The sequence below is a fragment of the Drosophila miranda genome, chromosome XR, assembly GCF_003369915.1.
Source record: "Drosophila miranda strain MSH22 chromosome XR, D.miranda_PacBio2.1, whole genome shotgun sequence".
NCBI lineage: Eukaryota > Metazoa > Arthropoda > Insecta > Diptera > Drosophilidae > Drosophila > Drosophila miranda.
In genome coordinates, this window is record NC_046674.1 from 22,066,561 (window position 1) to 22,088,470 (window position 21,910).

At 44.7% G+C, this 21,910-nt stretch overlaps 2 protein-coding genes and 1 long non-coding RNA gene across 8 annotated transcripts; all 3 read left to right on the forward strand.

Moving 5' to 3' along the window:
* Window positions 1–4,535: 4,535 nt before the first annotated feature.
* LOC108150847 lies at window positions 4,536–5,473 on the forward strand. Its single transcript, XR_001774695.2, has 3 exons — window positions 4,536–4,645; window positions 4,704–4,792; window positions 4,854–5,473. It is a non-coding gene; the product is annotated as an uncharacterized LOC108150847 (long non-coding RNA).
* Window positions 5,474–6,365: 892 nt separating this feature from the next.
* On the forward strand, window positions 6,366–8,790 carry LOC108153184 (ADP-ribosylation factor GTPase-activating protein 1). Of its 2 annotated transcripts, XM_017282995.2 has the most exons (5): window positions 6,367–6,743; window positions 6,888–7,438; window positions 7,498–7,702; window positions 7,801–7,860; window positions 7,945–8,790. In XM_017282995.2, the coding sequence occupies exons 1-5, from the start codon at window positions 6,684–6,686 to the stop codon at window positions 8,467–8,469; spliced, it is 1,401 nt and encodes a 466-aa protein (XP_017138484.1). In that variant the 5' UTR covers window positions 6,367–6,683; the 3' UTR covers window positions 8,470–8,790. The 2 variants fall into 2 exon arrangements, with proteins under 2 accessions (XP_017138485.1, XP_017138484.1); XM_017282996.2 differs by lacking the exon at window positions 7,801–7,860 and having other exon boundaries at window positions 6,366–6,743.
* A 1,082-nt stretch (window positions 8,791–9,872) lies between these two features.
* On the forward strand, window positions 9,873–21,442 carry LOC108152845 (calcium-binding mitochondrial carrier protein SCaMC-1-B). Of its 5 annotated transcripts, none has more exons than XM_033387834.1 (9): window positions 9,873–10,001; window positions 10,715–11,423; window positions 11,885–12,011; window positions 12,091–12,178; window positions 12,245–12,356; window positions 18,741–18,815; window positions 18,965–19,123; window positions 19,189–19,762; window positions 19,820–21,442. In XM_033387834.1, the coding sequence occupies exons 2-9, from the start codon at window positions 10,929–10,931 to the stop codon at window positions 20,053–20,055; spliced, it is 1,866 nt and encodes a 621-aa protein (XP_033243725.1). In that variant the 5' UTR covers window positions 9,873–10,001; window positions 10,715–10,928; the 3' UTR covers window positions 20,056–21,442. The 5 variants fall into 5 exon arrangements, with proteins under 5 accessions (XP_033243725.1, XP_033243727.1, XP_017137941.1 ...); XM_033387836.1 differs by having other exon boundaries at window positions 18,741–18,809; XM_033387835.1 differs by lacking the exon at window positions 9,873–10,001 and adding an exon at window positions 10,065–10,217.
* The last annotated feature ends 468 nt before the right edge of the window (window positions 21,443–21,910 follow it).

A 21,910-nucleotide genomic window follows, 5' to 3' on the forward strand; every position in this document is an offset into this window, starting at 1 on the left:
CAAATGGCTGTTATAAAGACTATAGGTCAAACACAAGTACGTATTTGTTAGAAGAACCTTTGTGTTTTCTTTTAAAGATGCATTAAAAAGTACAAAATTAAATGTTAACACAAAATGTGTAAAAATTCCATAAATAATACTGCAATTAAGACATGCTCAAAATAATAATATCCGAATTTCCTTCTTCTTTAGCTTCCTTTGTTTATATATTGCACATATTTAGTAAGAACATGTTTAATTTTGAGTGTAAATACTTTATAAGAATGCAAATCGAAAGTCGTTGAATGGGGACTGGGCTGGGGCTGGGGTTGGGGCTGCACATCATCGAAGGAGAGAGAGAAAGAGAGAGAGGCCTAGCAGCATCCTTGGCGGAGCGGAGCTGTACCTGTTAATTGCCAAAGGCGTTAGTATTAAGTGGTTTTCGTGCTTATTATAAATATCTCTTAATTTTCGCCATCCCCACAGTGTGGAGCTGTGAGTGTGTGAGTGGCAAAATCTTGAAATGGCAATCACCGACAGAAGCAGTCGCAGTCGCAGTCGCAGTCTTGGGACCAATACCAATCCCAGAGCCAGAGCCAGTGCCAGAGCCAGATCCAGAGACAGGGCCAAAGGCAGCCAAGTGGACAACCAACGTCTTTGCAGTCGCAGTCGCAGTCGTTGCTATCCCTGTCGTCTGCTTTGTTGTCATTATGTTGTGTTATTTGGCACGATTTGTTAAGCTAAGGAGAGACCTCAACCTCAACCTCTGCTTCTGCCTCTGCCTCTGTTTCTCCTTGTGTCTCTTCCCTGAGACTGGGACTGGAACTGGGACTTCTTGGCCCAGAGCTGTGCGCGGTTGCATGATGCTGCGGATCGATTGGGCTTGAATCGATCAGCGACCGACCAGCGGCAACGGAATGGCAAAAGCGTCTTCAGTAGCGATCACTACATGGCATAGGACCAGAGCCGACCAGAGCCGACCGAGCCCCTCTCTGCCTCCTCCTCCTTACTGCTGTGATAGATGCCGCCTTCCTCCTCTGGTCCTGGTCCACTGGCACTGGGTGCAAGAGCGGGAGCCAGGCTGGCGTCGGACCGCGCAGCATATAATTGTCGCATGCAAGATCGCGGCCATCGACATCGACCGGCAGCAGCGGTGACACCGACACCCAGCTCCGAGGAGGACATGAAAGGTAACGCATTGCTGCGGCGACGGGAATAAGTAATTCACTTAACGCTTTAATATCGCTGATAAATGCAGAGCAATCTGCTCCCTCCAGCTCCAGCTCCGGCCGAATACATTTCCACTTAATTGGTGCAATTTCCAGCGATTTTTATTTTATTCGCATGCGTCTCTCATTCGGAGACGGAGACGCAAATCCCCATCCCGATCCCGATCCCGAGCCTGCCTGGGCAGACTTTGTGGCTGCGGCGTGCGAACATATCGAAGCCGCGGCGAACTGGCAGCAGCCGCTCATTTGCATAAATTCAAATTCATTTGCACGAAAATGAGAATCGAGCATTGTTTTGCACGTGTTGACATGTTTAGGAACAGAGTGGAAAGGGTCCACGTCCACCGACACCGACACCGACTCCAACACCGACTGACTATCCTGACCGGATGCTCTGCCCAAACGATGATGAAGTGTGCATCCTCTGTAGTCGGAGATCGACCCATCCACCATCTACCATTCAGCAGCGACGAGCGACCAGCGACCAACGAAGAGCAAGAACCATCGACTTCTATGCGAGTTTAATGCAAGCCCAGGCCTATAATTTGATCGTATCCACACAATAACTCAGGGCATACCGATCCCGGCCGCTAAGCAAAAGTGCAAAATGCCCAGTGGCGCTGGTCGACTGTCTGGGGCGGGGCGGGGCTCGGGCCACAGCAGTGACAGAGCCGATAATGGATGCGCAGCAATGCCATTTCTGGCAGTTGGGAGTGCACTTCGGCTCCTGATAAGACCACCAACGGCAGCAAGACCACAGGAACCTTGGGTCTCAGTAGTTGTTGAAAGCGTTGAGCGAGTGCGCAGCCGTGCCCGCCCGGCTCACTTAGCGGGCATGCTCCATAACTCAAAAGGAGGAACCTGGAACCTGGAACTTGCAACCTGGAGCCGTGGAACGCTGGAACCCAACATCTGGGGAGTGTGTGCTGGATCGATCGGATTACCCGGCAGGCTTTTCAATTCAACACATCCTCCAATTATCCAATACCTACATGTGTGTTGTGTGTGTGTATGCCCCAACTTGGCCCGCCCCCAAGTCGTCTGCGCATGGGCGTGCGACGCAAATTATAGCAAAGAGCCTGACTTGAATAAATGCGCGATTTCGGAAATTGAAAAGGAATTAACGATGGTCCGAGGCCCTGCCAATTGCAGAAATATTGTGCATAATTATATGCTAATCCAGGATTTGAAATATGTTTTGGATGTCATGCCGACAGACCGCCAGACCGACCATAGAAATGCGGGGAAATCTTTCGGGCGGCGCCTTGGCTCGTAATTGGGGCCGTTCTCCCGGTACCTACACTGGCGGTAGGTAGGGCCACCCGCGGTCTGTTTGGATTGAAGTCGCTCATGTAAGTAATTTCCCTGTCTGCAATCCACCGACAGACGGTAGGAGATTGATTACTGTTAGGAGTGTGATAAATCGCTGTTTTTATTAACTTTTTCGGCATGACGCTGCAGAAATAGCATTGCATCGCCCCATCTACCATCTACCATACATCGTAGTGGTCGAGTCAATCGGTCGGCACATGAATAGCTTCAATATGGGAATCAGATCAGCGTGATATTGTACAATTTGTTCGAATTCGTCATCGGCCTGAAAACCAAAGAAGAGAGCATATTATTTTGCTTCTGTGGCAGCCACTAATCGTACTAATATATTTCTTATTATTCATTGAGAATAATCTGGATGAGTTTTTAAAAGGCCTTTGAAGATTGGCACAGGATATAATTTAAATATGTACGATAGGGAAAACGTTGGCTGCTAACAACCAAAATTCATTTAAATTGAGAAAATTTTCTGGCCATCAATTATATTCGGAGTTTGATTTTGTTTCTCTGCAAAGAATTCAAAATCTGCGGCAAGGTACAAAAATGATCGACTAGCCGAACACTATATCGATACACCATTAACCATTTACTACGGTATATTATACAGTGACGGAGAAACAAATAGCACTGCTGAGTACCTCAGTCTTTATTGTTTTAAAACATGCTCCCTATCCAATATTTTTTGCACTTTTCTGCAATATAAAGTGATGTTACATGTCTTCTCTCTGACAGAATGGTTTTTACTCCCCCAATTCTAACAGATCTAACAGGCGATTCTCGGAAAATTATCGGTTGCTTGGGCGGATTATTACAAAAAAGTTACAAAATATAAGTAGTTATGGCTCTCGGAAAGCACTTTAATGAAGAAAGAAGCCAAAGGATCAAACATTTGATTGCGAAAGGCACCTATTCAAAAGGAGGAAAATCATCGGCTACTTCAATAAAATAATTCACAATGCTTTAAGATATGCTAACAAGAAGAAACACGTGGATGAAAGGCCGCGTCCTAAAGACAAGCAGAAGAATCTTAAAAAGTTAAATCTTGCTTACAAGAACATAAATTGAATGTCCAAAATATGAGAAAAAACTTTAGACTTAAAAGCATGTAGCAAAGCGACTGCAGTATTCGAAACAACACTTGCGTTCTGTGGTCCGACGAAAGCCGAATTGTTTTCTTTTTGCTAGAAAAGACTCTTGATCTGACTCACATGGCATACCATTAGGGAATGTTTTTTGGATTAGTGAGGTGGCTCAAAGGGAGGTGGCTCTAAGGGAGGTGGCTCTAAGGGAGGTGGCTCAAAGGCAGGTGGCCCAAATCGATAATGGATCAACATGTCTATGGTGATATATAAGGCAGCATCTTTCGAATGGGAAACCAAAGAAGAATAAAGATCTTTTGGGTATCCTGCATGATTCGCGCATCAATAAGGAAAGAAGTAAATATTAGGTGAGCTGTAACACATTGAACGACAAAAAGTGTGTGAGAGAGAGAAAAAAAATGTTGCGCCACAACAAATTCTGGCCTTAATAATAATCCAATCTGATCCAGATCCAATCTGGTAGATATAGTCATTCTCTATGATTCTGCTTGTTTAGTTTTCTCGTATCTTTAAAAGTCCATTGTGGGGGCGGATGGAGGCAGGGCGAAACTTTGAAATACACTTGTAACAGTACGATATCACAGGAGTCTCTATCTTTTATAGCACATCGGATCGAATAGATAGACAGACAGAAATGGTTCGACCATTGATGCTGATCGAGAATATATACACTTTATGGGGCCGGAAACGCTTCCTTCTGGGCGTTGCTCACATCATCTTTCCTCACAAATCTAATATACCCCTATATTCATTTTGATTATCGGGGATAAAAATAAGAATTATATTTCTTTCCATCTGTCTATACTTTTGGCTGTTATCTGTTATTAGGCATCTAGCAATATAGTTACTGAAAGCAATATAGTAGGTATAAAACCTTAGGATTGGCACTCTGTCAGTTTTAATTCAATACAAGTTTTAACTATATTTCATTGTTCACAACCAGATACTTATAGTTCACTGACATAGAGACATCACATTTCATATTTTTATCAAATAAATTCCAGTGTAAGGATTTTAATTGTAAAATAATTATACAATTTAACTATTAAATGGTAACTTGTAGGTGTATTCACGTCGTACCCTTAAGCTTCAGCTTCAGCACCTGTGACTGTAAGAACTACACAGACACAGAAGTGGAAACCGAACTCAAAAGTAAGTAATATTTGATTTCAAATACAAAACTATAATTTTCCTAATAAATGGTAACTCACAGGCCCCTTTATAGCCATGACCACGCTATTACCAATTATGTTCGCCAGCTGCGTGCACCTCGTTTTGCAATTTTCGCTCGTAAGCCCGAATAAGGACCAAACCTTCTAGGGCAGCCTTGTATTATTTCTATCCGACTTACATCGACTTACTACCCAATAAATGGTTCCGTATGGATGGGTATGTCAAGGTAGTGATGGAGACAATCTATGTCGCCCATTTTTGTGAGATTACCATGCTCTTCTGGACTAAACTAAAGGGTCCTACCGACATGGGTCATCGACACATCATTGAGGCAGATGGCACTCGTTTATTTTATCGTTTATTGTTATTCACCGTGATGATCTCCCAAGCAACCCATCAGTATTACGGACTCTATAACTTCGTATTCCGTGCTTGCGTCTTTCGGTAATTGTGTTAAACTGTTGAGAGCTCCTGAATAACATAAAGCTCTAGCAACTAAAAAGAGGCCACAAGAGGAATTTTGAAGAATTCAAAGTATTAAGGAAAATTCTTAAGGCCTTCGTTTATTAAAATTTTTAAATATCCGTACACACTAAAGTAAAAAGCTCGCGGTCAATGTAAACTGCTTTAATGTTTAATGCAGAATAAAATCACTTATATATATGTACATATGTGTTTTGAAATCGAATTAGCGCACAGGTGTTCTTTGTTAGTCTTCAAAGTTACTGCAAGATCGATTTGCACAACCACAAAGAATAAACGCCATTTAACTGATCGATCAAACTATTTTCTCTAGCTATTCAAAATTAACAAAATTTAGCATACCCTTGGAAAAAGGATATAATAGAATTGAGGACTTGCTTGTCATTTCAAGCTCAAATGAATGCAGAATCTCATTCTCTGTTTTGAAGCTATTTCAACGAAATGGTGCAGTTTCTTCTTACATAGACCAAGAATATGTATCAAATTCATTAACAGGTGTAAAACACTTCATTCTGAGAAAAATTCATTATTAATGTTTCAAATCAGCTTGGAAAGCTGAATTTTAACATGAATTAAAGGAAATAGGGTATACAATTGCCCCACTCCATAAATATGTAGTTGATATGTAGCCAATGTGTAGTTACCGTGTAGTTACCATGTAAAAAATGTACATTTTTCATTACCTTTTTTGTTCAAACCTTATTCTATAAACAATCCAAACAAGATGAGTTCTTATAATTAGCCACTCTTGTACGAAAGTAATTCGTCAATCGGATAAAATTTTTTGTTGAGAGCTGAAAGTCTTAGCCAGCTAGTAATATTAAACCAAATATCAAAATCGGGGAATATGATTTCCGATCATGGACAGAGAACGATTAACCCATCGTCGACCAGTGGGTACTACAACACACTCTGCGAATATGTTGAAACTTTAAGAATTTCAGTGCAGTTCAGGTGATAGATATCGTGAAAATTTAGCTTTAAGGCTAAGAGGATGGATGGATCTACAATTTACAAACAGTTGTATTTTCCGCGGCTTAACTCAAGTTGTTCACTTGTTTAAATAGAGGGGGGTTAAGTGGGTTAAGTTCGAACTTTCAAGTGGGACACGCTTAATTTTTTTTTGCCAATATACTATAAATCTCGAGCTGGGAATTTGTACAAACAAATTCGCAACTCCATTAAATGTGCTTAACTAAGTGGCCGTGGAGACTTGTTGGTATTGAACAGTCCACAGAGGCTGGGGAGTCGTAAGTGAGTGCGTGGTTTCCAATATTGACAGTACACACCGCCAGCGTCAGCAAAAAGTTTCATATCTTCGTATCAGCTGCGAAGACAAAGCAGTGCCACAAAAAGTCGCACGTAGGTAGCTGTTCGTTCTCTTGCTATGGCCAGTCCCAGGACGCGACGAGTGCTCCAAGAGCTAAAGCCACAAGATGAAAATTCGGTGAGTCCTCCATCCGAAATTTACTTCCGCCTCACATATATATGCATATATACATATGTACACATCCATATGCATGCTTCTGTAGACACAAGCACGTAGATGCACATATTTATTTTAATAAGTCATATTTTCTATTGAACACAGAAATGCTTCGAGTGCGGCACACACAATCCCCAGTGGGTGTCGGTCACCTACGGAATTTGGATATGTCTGGAGTGCTCCGGGAAGCATCGCAGCCTGGGCGTCCATCTGTCCTTCGTGCGCTCCGTGACGATGGACAAATGGAAAGACATTGAGCTGGAGAAGATGAAGGCGGGTGGCAATCGCAACGCTCGCGAGTTCCTGGAGGATCAGGCCGACTGGAGCGAACGGGCGCCCATAACGCAGCGCTACAACTCCAAGGCAGCGGCTCTGTACCGCGACAAGATCGCGACACTGGCCCAAGGTAAAAGCTGGAACCAAAAAGATGCCGAGACGCGGCTGGGCAGCAACAATAGCCAGAGCAGGAATAGTGGCAACAGAAGCTCGCAGTCACATGCCAGCGCAACAGGTTACGGCTGCTCCGATGGCTATCAGAACGGAGGCGGCAGCTATGGTGACGCCCCAGGCTATCAGCAATACCAGACACAGGAATTTCGGGATCAGAAGGAGGAGTTTTTCAGCAAACGCCAAGTTGAGAACGCTTCGCGACCAGAGTATGTACTCCAGATGCTGATTTAATATTATCCGAAATCTCATTAAAATGATCCTGCAGGAACTTGCCACCGAGCCAGGGCGGAAAGTATGCCGGGTTTGGGTTCACACGTGAGCCTCCGCCAAAAACGCAATCTCAGGAGCTTATCGACTCGACACTGTCCACACTGGCGTCGGGCTGGAGTTTGTTCTCCACGAACGCCTCAAAGCTGGCCAGTACCGCCAAGGATAAGGCCGTTACCACTGTCAATTTGGCATCAACGAAGGTGCGTCAGTCGACACCCACCCAACACCCATAGATATCTTTGTTTCTTTGTTGTCTTTATTATTTGTACGTTTTGTTTTCTTCCTTTTTTGGTTGTAGATGAAAGAAGGCACTTTGCTAGAAACCGTTCAGAGCGGTGTTACAGATGTGGCCTTCAAGGTCTGTAGTTTGCAATAACCCCTTTGCCAATTTTAGTCCTCCAAAAGTCCTACAGCACCAGTGTATGCTTATATATTCCCACAGGTCACAGACATCGGCAAGAGAGGCTGGAACAACTTGGCGGGCAGCAACATGTCGTCGCCGCAGAGCGGCTACAACGACCCCAACTTTGAGGACAACGCCTATCAGCAGCGATCGAACTCGGTAGGCGGAAATCTGGCCGGAGGCCTGGGCCAGCAGAGCGGCGTGAGCGACAGCGATTGGGGTGGCTGGCAGGAGAATGCCAATAACAAGACGCATCTGACCAGCTCCAGCTCGTATCATACCCAGCTAAGCAGCAACAGTGGCACCGCCTCCGCCGGCCTCACGCACGACGCCGACTGGTCCGGCTTCGAGGCCTCCAACTACCAGAGCGCGGAGACCTCCTACCAGAATGCCCCATCGGGTGGACAGAGTGCCCGCCGCAACATGAAGCTGCAGGACACGTCGGTAAAGCTGAGCGAGGGCTTCGACAATCTGGATGTGAAAAATGTGAAATCAAAACCGGCCGCTCCTGCGGGCGACAAGGCGAACGCCGAGGATGATGCCTGGAACTTGCTAATGAACTAGAGAGCTATTGTCCCTAAAACCGATCCATGTACCCGAACCACAATGTATTTTTTCGTTCGTTGAGTTCTTTTTTTTTGTTATCTTGATGTGAGAACGAAGCTGTTGTGCGCGCATTTAATGTAATTAACAGAAATTCCCCCAACACACTTGTATGCTCCAATTTTAAAACAGAAAGTGCAACTATTCTCATTCATTTCCACAGTTTAGACCAATTTTATATAGACCTACCATAACAAATTATTTAGCTGAAATATAAGTGTATCTTAAACAACAAAACATTCAGAAGTGGAGAGAAAATACATATTATGTTATCAACTGTAATGGAGTCTTTTGTTGGTTTTTTTTTTTTAATTTTAAAGGCCATGCCATCGTAGACGGAATTGAATGAAACGACTGAACATGACCCTGGCCTCGATTCAAAAAATATGAATTTTCAATGTAACTGTAATCTGAGCTCGCTGTTAACTTAAGATGCAATGCTATAGGGTATCGATACACCTGATATGCTGCATCGATAGTTACACTTGGCGCTTAACAGCACTTTGAATTTTAACACCAGTTGCGGTGATAAGGAAAACCTTCGAGCAGGTTGACCGTTTACGGTATTTTTAATACTTTTCGGTATTTTTTTAGGTCAAAATTGAGCCGACGTTATTTGATTAATTTCATCTATTAAACTTAATTTTTAAAGAACAAATGGTATAGAAACTTCCAAACGCAGGTTTTTTGAATTTTCGCTCTCTGAAATCGTAGTTCCGTGCACCATTTGTTCCACTGGATTGCGTTGAAATCATTTTCGTTCAGTCACTTTCAAACAATGTCTATTTGGCGCTCAAGTTCGGTTGGACCTTTTTTGAGATTTTCTTTCCACAATGTACCTTTTCAGCTCAACAATGTCCATACTCACTTACGTTGCAACTGTTTTTTTGTTGAACTATTTTTTTGAAGCCTTGGTTTAGTCGAAATACAATAAAAGCAAGGACTAAAAACTAGCCAATCTTGAAGAAAATGTATTTATCAATGGCCTAAAATTATATGGGCAGAGCTAATGGTTTTATTTAGTCAGCATTATTCAACGGAATATCAAAATTGAGCAATAGTAACGATTTTTCTCTTAGGTTTTATTACGTTTTATTTGTTTGAACGTCTTCGCTAAAACCTTTTTTTAGACTAAATCCAATAAAAGCAAGAGTTTCAAATAAACCAGTCAAGTATAAAATAAATTCATTAATGGGATAAAATTATGTGGACATTGCTGAGAGATCTAGATAGCTAGTAATATTCCACGGAATATACAAGTCGAGGAATATAGAACTTGAATTCGTCAGTATATTTACGGTATATTTTTAAAGTGAGACGGTATATTTTGATGAATATCTGAGGGTCGGACGGTATATTTTAACGATAAATCCTGCCTTCGAGTCAAAATTTCTTGGCCAAGCACTCACTTTCGTTTTATTTAAATTAAAAAGGCAACGATCGCCACACAAATTCCTATATATCCGCGGGCCCACCAGCAGTGAACCAACGCGGTACGTAGAGAGCCTGTCGTCGTGGAATTCGCTTTGGTCCGCTTTCTTCTGCATATCCATATCCAGTTGAATGAGTGTGCGTTTACATGCATGTGTGTGCGTATGAATACGACGACTGCAGAATAAAAATTTGCCAATTTGGCAACAATTCGCGAAAAATTCAGTGAAATTTGAGTCATTGCCCAGCCGAAAAAACTGCCCAAAGACGTGCATAAGGTGCGAGAAAATGCAATAAGGCTAGAAGGAAATTTCCCAAGGGAACTGGAGTAATAGAAAGTTCCAGTATTGCGTGGGCTCCCTCTGTCTCTCTCTGAAACCCGCTTTCTCTTCACTCACTTGTGGGACGGACATGTGCGTGCTTGTGTGCGTGTGCATGTGCGTGAGGCTGCCAATTTTTCAAGGCTTTCCGCAAATGCGTTGGCCTTCAAAATTAGCTCGACTCCTCAAAAAAATCAATGATTGCACGGCTCCTGTCTGCTGGCCAGCCCAGCTTTAATTATAACATTATAATGAGCACGCACACACACAACTTAGTCCGCACTGCCATCTGCTGCCAAATGTGGATGACTTCATCTGCGGGGAAACGATTTTTCACACATGCAAATTTACCTTTCAGTTTATAGTGGGGTTTTCCACACGTAAACCTTCGCATTAGGTTAATTGCTTATTATATATATGTATATATATATATATATTTAAATGTTTATTTTCAGACCCACAGCTTGACTTAGCATACCCCAAGAGAAGACCAAAATGCGCCAGCCATAGGAGTAGGAGGAGCCCGCTATAGTTTGCAACGTATTTCAGCACCAAAAGCATACCAGGCCCTTAGACACCGAGACCCCGAGACTCCCAGAGGAGACCGAGACACGAGTTATCCGCCACAAAGCAAGTAACACTCTAAACAAGTACACACGAGTCTGGAGAATGGTCAGAAAGCAAGTTGGAATTGAAAACAGCGCATCCCTAGAAGTAAGTAAGCAGCAGTTGGAGCAGCAGCAGCAGCAGAAGCAGAAACAGGAGCAGCCGCAGCCGGAACCAGGCCATCGAATTGACATTGACTTGACGCCGGATCCGCCGACCAATTTTGCACAACAGGCCCATGCCATCTACGCGCCACTGAAGCCATCGACCCTTGCCACCAGCTATGAGCACAGTGCAGCCCACAACTTCAATAGTCTGCAATATGCCCATCTTGCCACTATGCCCTACAACCTCCAGTCGGTGCCGCCGCCGGATACTGTCTCCAGCTCTGGCAACGGCATACCAATGGCCATCATGCCCACGGAAATACCAGCCGAGGACGAGGAGCGACTCGAGCGTATCTTCAATCAGTTGGACCGGGACGGCGACGGCAAGGTCGACATACACGATCTATCGGCGGCGCTGCACGAGTTTGGCCTGTCGAGCGTCTACGCGGAGGTGAGTGGTTGGTAGCAGGGGAGGGAGGGCCACTGCGGCATGCGGCAGTGTCTGCCAAGTGTCGCTGGGATTAACATAAATTGGCCACATGGGCGAGGGCCAGTGCCCAGCCCCGGGCCTCGCGAATCTTTCAAATTGTAATGCTTTTGTTGCGGTATTCTATAGAGAACGGCGAAAGATCAATAATATGTGTCCTTGACAGCTGTACTGTCAAAAGCGTATGCGAATCTAATTTATACAGACTATTATTACGAGTAAATACATATGTATGCAACAATTCCCTGATTTGAGGAAGATGATAAAGCAAGATGCGATGCGACTGCTGAGATTTGTATGGTTTCCACGCGGCACGAAGCCTTTACGATAAGAAGCATTTGTTCTATTGATTTCTATCTATGTCGGATGTCGGCAAGCAATAACTAAGTAATTAACACGTTCCTTACGTTGCCTTACTCTTCCAGAAATTCATGCAGCAGTCGGACAAGAACCAAAGCGGCAACGTGGGCTTCGCTGAATTCCTGCACTATGTGCGGGAGCACGAGAAGAACCTGTGTCTGCAGTTCTCGCACCTAGATAGAAACCGTGATGGTGAGTTAGATGGCTTATTAGATTATTCTGTATACACATGTGTATCACGGATGATGTCATGGCATGGCGTTGATTGCAGGCAAAGTGGATTTGGAGGAGCTAATATCTGCTTTCAAGGACCTGGGCCTGGACATTGACGTGGACGAGGCTAGAAAACTGCTAACCAGGTGCGACATATTATATATGCTCTGCATGTATTCCGTATATTGATGGTATCTCTCTCCCTGTTGCAGAATGGACAAAGATGGCAGCCTGAACATAAGCTTTAACGAGTGGCGCGACTTTATGCTATTGGCTCCCTCCACGGACATACACGATCTGATCAAATTCTGGCGGCACTCTACTGTAAGTTTGGCAGGGACAGGAGCGCGCTCGAATCTCCTCCTAATTAGTGTAGCTATTAGTGCAAGCCTTAACGTGTAGCGCTTAATTTTAATATCCTTTCCTGTCCCGTCCGGTGGGGGTTTGCCCAGAGGCCTCCGCCTCTGGGAAGGCTCTCACTATCATCGGCGCTTGTTCCGTCTCAGACATTGTAGTTGTTTAACGTTTCGTATTTTAAACTAATTGTCCAATTTTACACTCTTATACCCTCGTTTCGTTACCATGCGTTACCATATCGAAAAACAAACAAACAAACACTCCACATAATCTCGTACATACGCTCTAAACTGCCTCTGTAGTACCTCCACACTTACAACTCCTGACTAACTGAGGAAGATCTGAAGGTACATATCGTCAAAACTATGATTCTAAGATTACCATTACTATTGTTGTAGTCCTCACGTAGTTCGAGGGTGCCCATACGCCCACACGCCCACACGCCCATACGTCCACACGCCCATACACTGCCACAACCACAACGCAACACATCCATCCTCCCATGTGTCCTCTCCACCAGCGAAGGCTTATCATTCGGTATAGATCATCCCAGTCCCCATAGAACATTCATCTGCATGACTATATACTGACTATTGTATGCATTCTACACTCGAAAATAACAAATCCATATCCATATCCAGATTCACATCCAGAGTAAGCGGGAGCAATGGCTCCGTAATGGTCCTTGCATGACAAAAGCTTTCGCTCTGGCCTGACGCAAGAGTTTTGTATATATTTCATCATCTCATCTGATTTAAAATCGGTATACAAACTACCTTATCAAATACGTACTGTTTAATAATGTTTTAAATGAGAGGCCCGTCCGGGGTTGGGCCGCCCGCTTACGTTCCTTACAGATCTCTTTCCCGCCCGCTTATCGGGATGATTATGGTCGGTTAAAAAGCACATTTCATTGTTTTAGAGTGTGGTGCGGGCTGTGGGCAGGTGACGATGCTAGCGCCTGCTTTGTTGTCTGCATAATCATTCTGTTTACATGCGGATAGCTCCAGCAATTGATATAAATTCCACTCAAATTTGACAGTCACTTGGCCTGCCTGGCCCCTGGCCCCTGGCCGCCTCTGCAGCTCTTCCCAGAAAGAACAAGTAGATCTTCCCCAGCGAAACAGCTTTCAAATTTCAGATTATTGCTCTTCGACATTTTTCGCGATTGTGGCAGACCAGACCTGAATCTTAAGGTCAACCGGCTGGAGCCCCTCCAGGGGCCCCGGCTGGCCGTTTGGTTGTCAAGCTGATTCTGTCTGAGTAGCCGGTTCTTGGCCTCTGACGTACCTCAGGCGGCTACTGACTGCAGATTGCTAGGTTCCTATTTTTAGCCAGGCCCAAACGTGAGAGTAAACCTCTACTTAAACGTAGCCTGCGCACAAAGTGGGGTTCCAAATGAGTTGCCTTTGTAATTAGGCTGCCTTTCATGCCATGATTGATTGGTCAAATGGCCAAATGGCCCAATCGCATCCAGATTGAACGCATTCCGGCGCTGATAAGAGCTTTACATGATTTCTCTGTCGTCAGTTGCACAAACACAATATTTATTATTACGAATTAAGCGAATTCTCGAATTTTTGCTTTAATCAAAGTCCGCCGATGCTCCAGTCCAGTCCAGTTTGGAAACTGTTGACTGGCTTCGAAACTGAGAGGTCCCATAACTAGTGATAACCTGTCCGTCCGCACGTTCTGGGAGTCACCAAACAGAACTAGAAACGGATCGCCGCGACGTTCTGTGAAATGTACTCGTACGTATAGTATTCTATAAACAAGCTTTTCTCGGAAACGGAGCGGCAGTCCTAAAGTTTCTATAAACAATGCCTCTAAATTACGAAGAAATTACTGTTGAAAAGACCCGCAAAGCCTTGACTCATTGTTATATGATATTCCTAGAGTTAAATTACAAACGATTGCGGTGCTATGACTTGGCCCCTGCATTCGCAAGCTCATTGTATGTTAGGGGTAAGATGCATGACAGACTCCAATGGGACGTTTTACGACACGCCCCTGTCATGCAATGGGCTCTGCTATTGTATATTTAAGCTGTCGAATGCCGTGCCTAAATTGTGGTTCATCGTTTCCTTTGAGACAGTGCCAATTTGGACCAGAAATTGGATCGTTAAATGTCCAATAGTGGCACGACAGTGGCCTTGAGGAAGGGGCCATAAATTCATTGAAACTAGTTAAGGTATTAGGCATTGCGGCGGGGCTGTGCTGGGCTGCAGTCGCCACTTGAAAAATGGGTGTGTCTGGAGGTTTCCTCGAGTCCTCATTGCGGCTTATCTCCAACGATAGAAGCGTGTGCTTTCCAATGATAAGGGTAAATCGATGTTGTTTTGCGGATTTGTCGGATTTAGAATTTGTTTTCTGTTGACGACGCTCCAAAATATTTCCGGGGACCTTTGGGACTGGCACTGGGACTGCTCTCTGGAATTGGCCTTATCAAATCCAAGCTCCCAGCTCCTGACGTATGCAGGTGTTACAATGGTGGCTGTAAAGGTTCCACGTCCAAGTCCCAAGATCACCTATGGCGCAGCAGCCGAATGGAGCGTCATCCCCCAGCCAGACAGCCAGTCACACGCTTGTCATGTGGCTATAAACGCGGCTATCAGACCCTTGGTATTCACCGAAGTCGGCCAAAACCGGTTCCACACGCGAAAATTCAGTTTGAGATAAAGTCACGCAACCTGTAATCAAAAGCTGCCAAATAACTGTCAAACCGTCTTGCCCATTGACTGGAGCTATTGTTTATTACGAGTAGCTCTCTCCAAATACCTGCTATTCGTAGCCGTCGAGGGAATATTGTACAAGGGATGTACATATGTAACTGGGATTCCTGGCGGGGCCATTCGGATCTATTCCCATATGATATTTCATAGAGGATTCTGGCCTAATTGTCAAAATTCCGTTCAGTTGAGTAAATCAAAAATCCTCCCAAAAATCGAAGCGATATTTGGGGTTTCGACTCTTTTCTTTTTGTTAAGAAAACAGACATTTTTTGGGTACTGTCTGGCTGTCGCCATCCACTAATCAAATGTTTTCCCAATCATTGTTTTCTAATAACATTCTAACTGTCGAGAAGCCTCCCAATGCTGGAGGGCAGCATCAGCGGGGGGGGGGGGGGGGGGGGGGGGGGGGGGGGGGGGGGGGGGGGGGGGGGGGGGGGGGATGGTGGCTCACAACCCCACACGCGCAACCCACTAATAAAGCGATGGGCTGGCCGCAGAGTGAGGCAGAGAGTGAGAGAGAGGTAGGGCAAAAAGCACAAAGCCGCAAGAGCGAGCGCCACCACCGACAACGAAAAAATCGCGAAGCTTCGGCGGCGGTGCGATCGTCGCCGTGCTCTCAGTCTTTTTTCGTTTGGCTCGCGTGAAGGTTGTGCGCGCATTGTAACACTCGCCCCCTATCGAACGCCACCGAGCTGGAGTGTAGTTATATAATTGAGCCTGAACGAGAGACTGCTTTGTTCTCTTTCGCGACAGCTGTGGAACAATCTTAATTTAATCTAACGCTTCGAGCAAAGTCTAGCCTCCTCATCTGTGCGCGGCTAGAGTGGCGAGGAAAATCATAAGAGAGCTGCATATTTTTTTTGAATTGCTCCGAGTGAAAGTTTGCTCACAGTGAAAGCCACATTCCGGACACTATAAAGCGGAAGTGAAGCGGAACTGTAATACAGCATACAGCTTACAGCACGCATTGCAGCATTTGGGCTTCAAGGAATCCCCGAAAACAGTGTTGTCAAGTGACACACACAGAATAACAAAATGATACGGAATAGCACATATCACTATAATTTGCCTGTCGATTACCACAACATACAGCAGATGGCAGTCGCTGGCGACATGATGGAGGATTTCGTAGTCATATTCCGTGACATGATGGGACGGGTAGGTGTTTCTAATAGACCACTAAGCTCCTTCAGATGATACTCCACTTTACCGCCATCTCGAAAGCCCTGTTCTGTGGTCCCCCGTTGCTTGTGAAACGGAAGCTGACTCATTTCGCGTTTATCTTATCGTTTTGCTGGTTTTTCCCGCGAAATTCAAAAGAGCGTCGCGTCCCACTTGCCGCGAAGTACCCCCATAGAGTGGCAGCACTTGGCGTTCCATTCAAGATCATTTGTAACGGTGCTGCACCCTGTGCACCTTACACAATTCGTTGTGCGTCGCGTATTTGATTTGGGTTTTCAGTTACATTGCACCATGAACCATGCGGGGCGCATGGCAACAAGCCGCCAAAATACGACGGCGCTTGATATGAAACCGGTTTCTGTCTGCCTTTTGATCGCGTCGATCGACGACATACTTCACTCACACACACACACACGCACGCGCGCGCCTAAGATTTGCGCTGCGCGTGGCTCTCCCGCACCACTTCTCTCTCTTTTCGCTTCAGTGTGTGTGTGTGTGTGTGTGTATGCGTCTGCGCGTCTGCTTGTTGCCAGGCGCCTAAAATCGTCATGGCTTTTGCTCTCTGCATAACTTTGTGCATGTATTTCTGTGCGTTTGTGTGTCAGGCGTGTACATATGTGTGGGGTGCTGACTCAGTGCCCCTCCTTGACCTCCTGCCCACATGCCTCATATGCCGTGCCCTGCTGTGTGTGGTCAGGCCCGGCCCGGCCCCCGCGTCAAATGGTGACGTCAAATGCGTAAACACTTTTCTCGCTTTTTATAAACTTGTTGATTGAACGTGCTCTTACATTGTTGTTTACCGTCGCTGCTGACGTCCGCATTTCCGTCTGGACGTCTGGCCGTCGGCCGTCTGCCTTCGGCGGAGGGGAAAAACACTTTGGAGATGGAAATAACGTCGGGCAAATTCCATAACCGGAACAGAGTCTGAGTCAACGTCCAAACGCTCGGTCAACGCCATTCATGCCAATGGGGGGAGGGCATTCCAAGTCCAAGGCGGGCTCCCTTGGCACCGTTTACCTTCTGGTCTTGCATTGGCGCTGGCCATGGGATCAATCGCGCTGGATCGGACTGGCCTTGGTGGAGTTGGTCAAGCGCGCAGGCCTACAGCCCATTGTCTGATCCGATCCAAGCCATTGAATAGCTCCACTAATCGAATCGTTTAATAACCCGATTTGGCCGCCTCTGCAGCAGTCCTTTGACAGTCAATTCCACTTCCACGTATGTGAGCCAAAATCGAGGCAGCATTTTAAAAATAGATTATTTTGTATAAAGAAAAGAAGCTTTTTTTGCAGTCATGTGCCTCGCTCTAGACATATGTATGTACATATGTATGTATGTCTGTATGGTATATATAAAATAATTATCTATAAAAATTCGGAAATAATAAATTCCAACAGGCATGACAATCCACAACAATTTTGTTAATTCTCATTGGCTTCTATCACTCATTTATACCACAACATAACAGATATACGGAGCAAAGATCAACAATCTACCCGTGATATTCTGTTAAATATACATATGTACTACACATATTATACACTTTAACCCTGACAGATCGGCTGTTATTTGCATGTTTGTCTTTTATCCGAGCATGGTGTGTGATTTGTTATGATTGTACTCTGTTCTGTTCGCTTAGTTAAATATCATAATTGACTTCAGTGCCATCATCCATCACGGTCAAAGGGAAATGACTTTTTTGATTTTCACCTTGAAAATTGCCCCCCTCCCCACACTCGCAGACGGCCTGGAATCGTCTTCCAAGAACCCCATTCTGGCCAATCATCAATCGGACTTTTCCATTCGTTTCCGTTTGTTGTTTGTCCCGTACCGTACCGTCCCGTCCGAGAGCTTTCGGAATCACAAGACCTGATAATTGGGTTTCAGTTCTGCGGTTTCGCAGTTTCGCGGTTTCGCGGTTATCATGCTCAGACAGCTTTTATTTGTTGTTTTCTTGAGCAGCTTATCAACTAATAATTCGTTTTGAATCGCAAAAGAAAGCCAAAAGCTATGCAAACATGTAGAAAATGTTCCTTATTTCATTCCCTGGTTTAGCACATTTTACACAAATTACACAACAAATTGGCAGGGCGGACCAGTGGGGCAGGGCAGCCACACGTTTGGGGAAAGCAGAAATCGCGAAAATTAGGTATATATAGTGGAGGCACGACTGGGATACACAAATATACTCGTACATATGTATGTATGTATGCACCACCGATGCAAACTAATGTGAATGATATAACCTTTGTTGCCGCTAGTATTGCATTTGCTTCTCGCTTCCGTAATTCTCTTGTTGTTGTGTGGCACTGCCTTTGCTTCTGCTACTGCTTCTGTTTCTGCTTTCGCTTCTGGTGGCTTGGAGGGGCAAAAGTACTGTTGTCGATGCTAGTTCTGATTGAAGCGAAAACCAATATAAACTGGAGCTAACTTTCAGGCAGACTGGAGGGGGCAGGAATGGCTGCGATCGCCATCGATCATGTATCAAGAAAAGGAAGCACCACGGGTACGGGTACGGGTACGGGCCAGAGACCCAGCACAACCTCTCTTAAAGTAAACTAGACTGTCATTCCATTCATCGTAGCTTTGTGAAATGTACTGAATATGGACTCTCTTATTCGGCTTCGAAGTGACCTAAGATGTTCTTTTTGATCCTTGCAGTACCTCGACATTGGCGAGGATATGAATGTACCTGATGACTTCACACAAAAGGAGATGCAAACGGGCCTCTGGTGGCGACACCTTGTGGCTGGTGGCATTGCCGGTGGAGTGTCGCGAACGTGCACAGCGCCGCTGGACAGAATCAAGGTCTACCTTCAGGTGAGTCTCGCAACCCCGCAGACGTGGCCTCGACCCAAGATATCTAAATGTGCATCTTCCTGCAGGTCCAAACGACAAAAATGGGAATCTCAGAGTGTGCACAAATCATGTTGAACGAGGGCGGATCGCGGAGCATGTGGCGCGGCAATGGCATCAATGTCCTCAAGATTGCACCGGAGACGGCGCTCAAGTTTGCGGCGTACGAGCAAATGAAGCGACTGATTCGTGGCGAGGACGCCAGCAGGCAGATGAGCATTGTGGAGCGCTTCTATGCCGGTGCTGCGGCAGGCGGCATTTCTCAGACCATCATATATCCCATGGAAGTATTAAAGACCCGGCTGGCGCTTCGGAAGACTGGACAGTACGCGGGCATAGCCGATGCCGCGGCCAAGATCTACAAGAACGAGGGTGCGCGCAGTTTCTACCGCGGCTATGTGCCCAACATACTGGGCATCCTGCCCTATGCTGGCATAGATCTGGCCGTCTACGAGACTCTGAAGAGACGCTATATAGCCAGCCACGACAACAACGAGCAGCCCAGCTTCCTGGTACTCCTGGCCTGCGGCAGCACATCGAGCGCGCTGGGACAGCTCTGCTCGTACCCGCTGGCCCTCGTACGAACACGGCTACAGGCACAAGGTAAGCGCCATTGTCTTTTTGTTAACTGCGCGTGGTCCTAACTGTTCTTGTCCGCAGCCGCCGAAACAATTGCCAACCAGAAACGGAAGACGCTGATTCCCCTGAAGAGCAGCGATGCGCACAGTGGCGAGGAGACGATGACCGGCTTATTCCGCAAGATTGTGCGGCAGGAGGGTCTGACGGGGTTGTATCGAGGAATAACGCCAAACTTCCTCAAAGTCCTGCCAGCCGTCTCCATCAGCTATGTCGTTTACGAATACTCGAGTCGGGCGCTGGGCATCAAAATGTCGTGAGGTGCTTTCCTCCTATCTCGTTTCGATGAGGTTAACTGTCGGTGCTTACTGGCTACGGCTACGGCTGTGGCTGTGGCTGCGGTCGTCTGCAGTGCGGATAGTGCTGCTGTCACGGGCTGCCACCGCCACGGGCACTGTGCTCCGTTTTGTATAGTAGTAGTGATAGGGTTAAGTAAGGCAAGGCGGCCGCCACTCGCTCTCTGCTCCATCTCTCCACCGGAGATGGACTATCTGCTGCTTTCCTTAAGTTTAAACCGGCCTCTTCCATGAACTGTAGGTGTATCCTTTAAATATATAGTTGAATTAGTTTGGTTTTTTTTTCTTAAAATATTATAAATAAGTGATACTATGGCTAATTTATTTATAAATACGTGGAGAAGAGAATGTTGAAAATATGCCTAGGCGATTCCCCCATTTCGAAGGCTATGCCGCTGTAACTATTAAGCTCTAATTTATTTAAATTTGTACGTAGGCTATGCGGAACAATCCCTCAGAAAAAAAATAAAAAAAACAAGAGAAGACAAGAAAGAAAACATACCAAAAACAAACCCAGCTACGAAGGAGAACAGAAAAGGACTAAAACTAGGCCTATGTCCGCCCCTAAAATGTTGTCTATAAGGTTTTAGTAGGGGGCAAGCGCAATAGCAGAGTGGCATGGTCGTCGGCTGAATGTGACGGGGGAAATCAAATGAAATCAATGGATATTTTTTGGCAGCGTCTAGGCTTGTACACAAAAGACATTAAAACTATGATGTACTCGTTTTTCGCTTAGACTAAACAATACACAAAATAATAAGGAACACTTAACGTTTACAATGTGATGATAATAGTATAGTTGATAATATACATATATACATACATATAAACAAACATACATATACCTACCAACGATACCGACATATGCGCTTTGGAGATGTCGCGGCTGACATTTTGTAGCATTTTATTTGTTAAGTTTAGTAACACTTTCTCTTAGATCGTATTGCAACAGAAAATGAAGCCAACGAGATTAATTGTGACTAAAGCTAACAAACAAATGAAAACAACATCCACAATCTAATTTATTTATATATCATGCGAACACAAACAAAATCCCAAACCCCAAACCCCGACCACAATCCTAAGTTCTTTTTTTTTATAATTTTAGAAAGAAATTATATATATATGTAATGATTCTGAATTTAAAAGTATATTATATGTATGATTTGTACCTTACACCAATTAGCCAATTGAATTTTTGTACCATCTTTTAGTGAAAATACCAAGTAACGATTTTTCGTTTCCCAACCATCGCATTCTTCTATATCTCAATCATTTTAAAACTGAAATTTATCATGGAATATCACGCAAAACACACATTTTTCAATCCAAATAAATACAATAAACTAAACTGAAAACGTACGCACATGATTTCTTTATAATTTGACACAAGTTTCGCTTCTTTCGGTTCTACAGGATTTACTTTACGGATTGCTCTAGTCCGAAATTCGATATCTTCCTTTGACAATGACACAAATGCATCCATAAACAGGTGGTACAAGTTGAAACACTACTATACAATATTGTCCACATTACTATCTCTACTCTACTCTACGCTACGTTACTCTACGAAAAGGTCTTTCCAATTAGGTATGTGTATGGGATTGGATTCCACATACAATATATGATAGTCCAGGAGACAATTTCAATATTTCATTGAAGCTATACTTGAATTAATGTTTTCCCGGCGAAAAAGTATACTTATAATATTTAAATTACGAAATATACATATATAACTATAACTATTCTGATATACATATTGTTATATTTTTGTACGTTTAGCTAATTTTTAAATACATTATTTAATGTGATTTATAAG

Bases quoted from the DNA above. Each gene is read 5' to 3' on its own strand.
- LOC108152845 (XM_033387834.1), top strand. From the start codon at position 10,929: ATGGTCAGAAAGCAAGTTGGAATTGAAAACAGCGCATCCCTAGAAGTA. The intron at 12,179-12,244 runs GTGCGACATATT...TCCCTGTTGCAG, and splicing joins GCTAGAAAACTGCTAACCAG to AATGGACAAAGATGGCAGCC. The intron at 12,357-18,740 runs GTAAGTTTGGCA...GCTAACTTTCAG, and splicing joins AATTCTGGCGGCACTCTACT to GCAGACTGGAGGGGGCAGGA.
- LOC108153184 (XM_017282995.2), top strand. From the start codon at position 6,684: ATGGCCAGTCCCAGGACGCGACGAGTGCTCCAAGAGCTAAAGCCACAA. The intron at 6,744-6,887 runs GTGAGTCCTCCA...TATTGAACACAG, and splicing joins AGCCACAAGATGAAAATTCG to AAATGCTTCGAGTGCGGCAC. The intron at 7,703-7,800 runs GTGCGTCAGTCG...TTTTGGTTGTAG, and splicing joins TCAATTTGGCATCAACGAAG to ATGAAAGAAGGCACTTTGCT.